Source organism: Lactuca serriola, chromosome 9 (assembly GCF_051521515.1).
Source record: "Lactuca serriola cultivar US96UC23 chromosome 9, Lser_US96UC23_V15, whole genome shotgun sequence".
NCBI classification, from domain to species: domain Eukaryota; kingdom Viridiplantae; phylum Streptophyta; class Magnoliopsida; order Asterales; family Asteraceae; genus Lactuca; species Lactuca serriola.
Genome location: NC_136416.1, coordinates 68,996,475 through 69,000,102, shown reverse-complemented (window position 1 = coordinate 69,000,102; position 3,628 = coordinate 68,996,475). Strand labels below are relative to the sequence as shown.

Below are 3,628 nucleotides of genomic sequence, written 5' to 3'. Positions count from 1 at the left end.
ATTAGGGTAATCGTTTGCATCCACATCCAAACTAATTAAATAGATATTTATTGAATTCATATACTCATAGGTCTATATGCTAGAGTTTACGGTTGGGCCTAAAATACCTTTCGGGCCAAGATAAAACAAAATCTTGGTCATTAGCATTTTATTCTGCGATTATTATTATTATTATTATTATTATTTTGAAACGACAAACTATCATCTTTCTAATCTAATCCTAAACACCATCTAAGTTCCTAACGAGAGATTTGAACCTATGACCTCTACATTTAAGAATAATGCTTTAGGAATATGTAGCCTTGATCCTACACATTATCCTTTAAATTTGTTGAGTAATGGGCCAACTGGTTTACACTGTTATGATACATAAACCTTCGGATGAAAGTCAGGGAGTCAAGCCAGCAACCCCACTTGTGAATTAAATGTATCAATCTCATATATTGTTTATTTAATTTGGCATCTATATATAGCCACCCACATGGGCAAAGCATAATCATTCATATTCAAGTTCAAATAGCCTTCTTCTTCTCCAAAAGCTTCAACGAGACAATACAGAAAAGAAAATGAACTACTGGTCAGCTGAAAACGCCACTGAAGCTTACATCAAAACCATGAAAATGGTAGGTTAATTTATGAGAAATCTTGATCAACTTTTTAAACCAATCTTTTTCATTTCAATTTAGCCATTGTTAAAAATATAACAAAAGAACAATGTTTCGTTCAAAGATATAATGTATAATCTCCTAAACTCCTCTTTTTTATAATTTCAGGGTAAGAGAGCTAATGAACCAGATGTTGCAGAGTTCATATCGGCCATTGCAGCCGGAAATAACGCTCAACTCATGGTGGTTGCATGTGCTGAGGCGGCCGGCTCCACCACCCAAGGCCTCATTGCTGCATCTCATCAAACTGGTGGCAGGCTGATCTGCATCGTGAAGGGAATCGAGGAGCTTCACTCTTCCAAGCAAGCTCTTAGCTCAGATGCGAACCAAGTAGAGTTTGTTGTAGGAAATGCTCAAACTCTCTTGTCAAATGACTACAAATCTGCCGATCTTGTGGTTATCGACTGCAATCTAGAGAATCATGAAGGGATTTTGGGAGCGATACAAACCGAGAGAGAAAAGAATACGATTGTTTTGGGGTATAACGCTTTTTGGAAGGATTCGTGGGTTTGGAGCAGATTAAACAGTCACTTGTTACCGATTGGAGAAGGGTTGCTATTGATGAGAATCGCCGGACAGTCAGGCAATGGTGGCGGCAAGAACGGTGGCCACGGCGGCAACAAGGGCGGAAGGCCAAGTCATTGGGTGGTTAAAGTAGATAAATGCACGGGCGAAGAGCATGTTTTTCGGATCAGATCACCAGGTGGTAGAGTTGTTCGGGCTTGAAGTTTCTACATTCTTGTTGCCTTGTTGAAGCTGTTCATCCGTAAATGTATATAGCCATATATAGCCAGCTCATACATAATCGACTTCTGGGTGTTAATTAGATCACCAGAAAGATTATCAATTTGTACTTACTGTCGATTATGGAATTTGCGCTATTTTAGAACTTAGTTTTAATGAAATTTTGATTAAGAAGTTTTGTATATCATGATTCATCGTATGGGTCACTGTTTCGTGGGTTAATATTTAAAATAATTATTTTTAAAGTCATTTTTGTATAATATATTCTTTTGGTGATAAATATTTAATTACAACTATAAGTTGTGTCCACGAGATGAAGCAGAAACCTTTTCTATTCACACAACAAAAAAATTATTTACAATATTAATAAGTTACACGCATTTGTGTATTCATAGTTTGTTCGGAAAGACAAACAAACGGTTATGTCGTAATACACCTGTATAAACATGAAAGGTATGAGGATATGTAATTTCTCTTTACGTTTGATGGTATATCGTAATTATGTAGAATTATATGGTAACTTGTGTCGTTTTCGTCATTCAGTTGACCATCAGGAGGTAGCAGTGGCCTTTGGTTTTTTGGTGCGTCCATCGTCCAATTTTGAATATATGGAGGATAGCTTGTGGATATGTAAGAGGGGCAGTGCATGAATATATGGAGGATAGCTTGTGGATATGTAAGAGGGGCAGTGCAAATACAAGGTTTCTTTTCTCTCGAGATAAGAGTATAAATGCTTGGATCTTTTTTTTTAGAACAACTGAATTTTATAAACACGTTACTAGCAAGAGGCTAAAGGAATAATTTTTTTTACAAAGAATTATAAAAAAATGGTTTTGTAACCAGAAAGTCCAAGTTATGCTAATTGAGTGATTCCTATTCGAAAACCAATCAAATGAATTATATTCTAGCATTAGACCGGAATACGACATTATTTCTATACCGCCAAAGCATCCATATTGTGGTAAGCACAATGAACTTGATAATTCTTGTCCTTAGAGCTACCATATTAGCTGAATCTATCCAAGCTAAAAGATCCGCAACACATGAGAAATGAGGAAATGACATATCTAACCACTTCACAATCTTCATCCAACTTTGAGCAACCACATCACACATCAGAAAAAAGGATTAACATCTTCCCACGTACCCCACAAGTAAGGCATAAAACGGAAGGCAAATCAATGTTTCTATTTTCCAAATTCACACTAATGGGGATTTTATCATGAAAAATATGCCAAAGTAAAACATTAACCTTTATCAGGACCAACTTACACCATCTAGTACCAACAACGGTCGAGTTTAAGGTTACATCATCAATATAGGAACACTCCATTAGGCTCCAACTCTCACTCCCATTTGTTACTACCAACACATAGTTCTACATGACAAAGAAGATCAGTTAAAGTTGAGAGTTGCTCAGTAGTGGCACCACCTCAAATTTCCTTATTCCAATTCCAACACCAACCACTCTCTCGCCATCTACCAATAATCAAACACTCTTTCTCCACTTCCAATGCACGCAACCTAGGAAACTGGTCCATAAGTGTCAGCTCACGCAACCACACTTCCTCCCAGTGTAACGTCCCGAAAATAGAAATAAAGGTTTTCATTTAACGTTTATCAAATTATTCATTAATTGTTCAAAATCAATACCAAGTCATAATATTCAAAACATCAAGGTATAATTACTTCAAATGCAGAAATCATGAGTGGACACGTCGGGACCTTCCCTTTCGAACCGGAAGTACCTGAAACCATAAACATAAACTGTAAGCACATAGCTTAGTGAGTTCCCAAAAGTACCACATACCAAAACATACAATTGGGTTTAATCAACTCGATATACATATATGGGCCCCGTCATGGGGTGCATTTCAACCCGATCAACACATATGGGCCCCGCCATGGGGCCTCACCCTGGGTATTTTTCAACCCGATCATACAATAATGGGCCCTGCCCTAAGGTCTGTTCCAACCCAAACATACGATAATGGGCCTTGCCCTGGGGTCTATTTCGACCCATCATACAAACTCATGTAAACCACACAACAATTATCAGTCTAAATCAGTGTTGTAAAACTCGTTGAGTTGGCCGATTACTCCTCCGAGTACTCGCTACTCGCCCCCTTACCGAGGCGAGTTACAAAATCCCGAGTACTCCCCGATCGGCCTCTTACTGAACTGAGCAATGTTGTAAAACTCGGTCAACTCGGTGACTA

General features: G+C 38.0%; 1 protein-coding gene across 1 annotated transcript; it reads left to right on the top strand.

Moving 5' to 3' along the window:
- Nucleotides 1–486: 486 nt before the first annotated feature.
- Nucleotides 487–1,654, top strand: LOC145077215 (uncharacterized). Its single transcript, XM_079022973.1, has 2 exons — nucleotides 487–623; nucleotides 774–1,654. Exons 1-2 carry the CDS (start codon nucleotides 567–569, stop codon nucleotides 1,389–1,391), a joined length of 675 nt encoding a protein of 224 aa, XP_078879099.1. The 5' UTR covers nucleotides 487–566; the 3' UTR covers nucleotides 1,392–1,654.
- Nucleotides 1,655–3,628: the final 1,974 nt, after the last annotated feature.

Excerpts from the sequence above, each read along its gene's own strand:
- LOC145077215 (XM_079022973.1), top strand. The coding sequence starts at position 567 with ATGAACTACTGGTCAGCTGAAAACGCCACTGAAGCTTACATCAAAACC. Across the intron at positions 624-773 it reads ACATCAAAACCATGAAAATG|GGTAAGAGAGCTAATGAACC; the intron begins GTAGGTTAATTT and ends TTATAATTTCAG.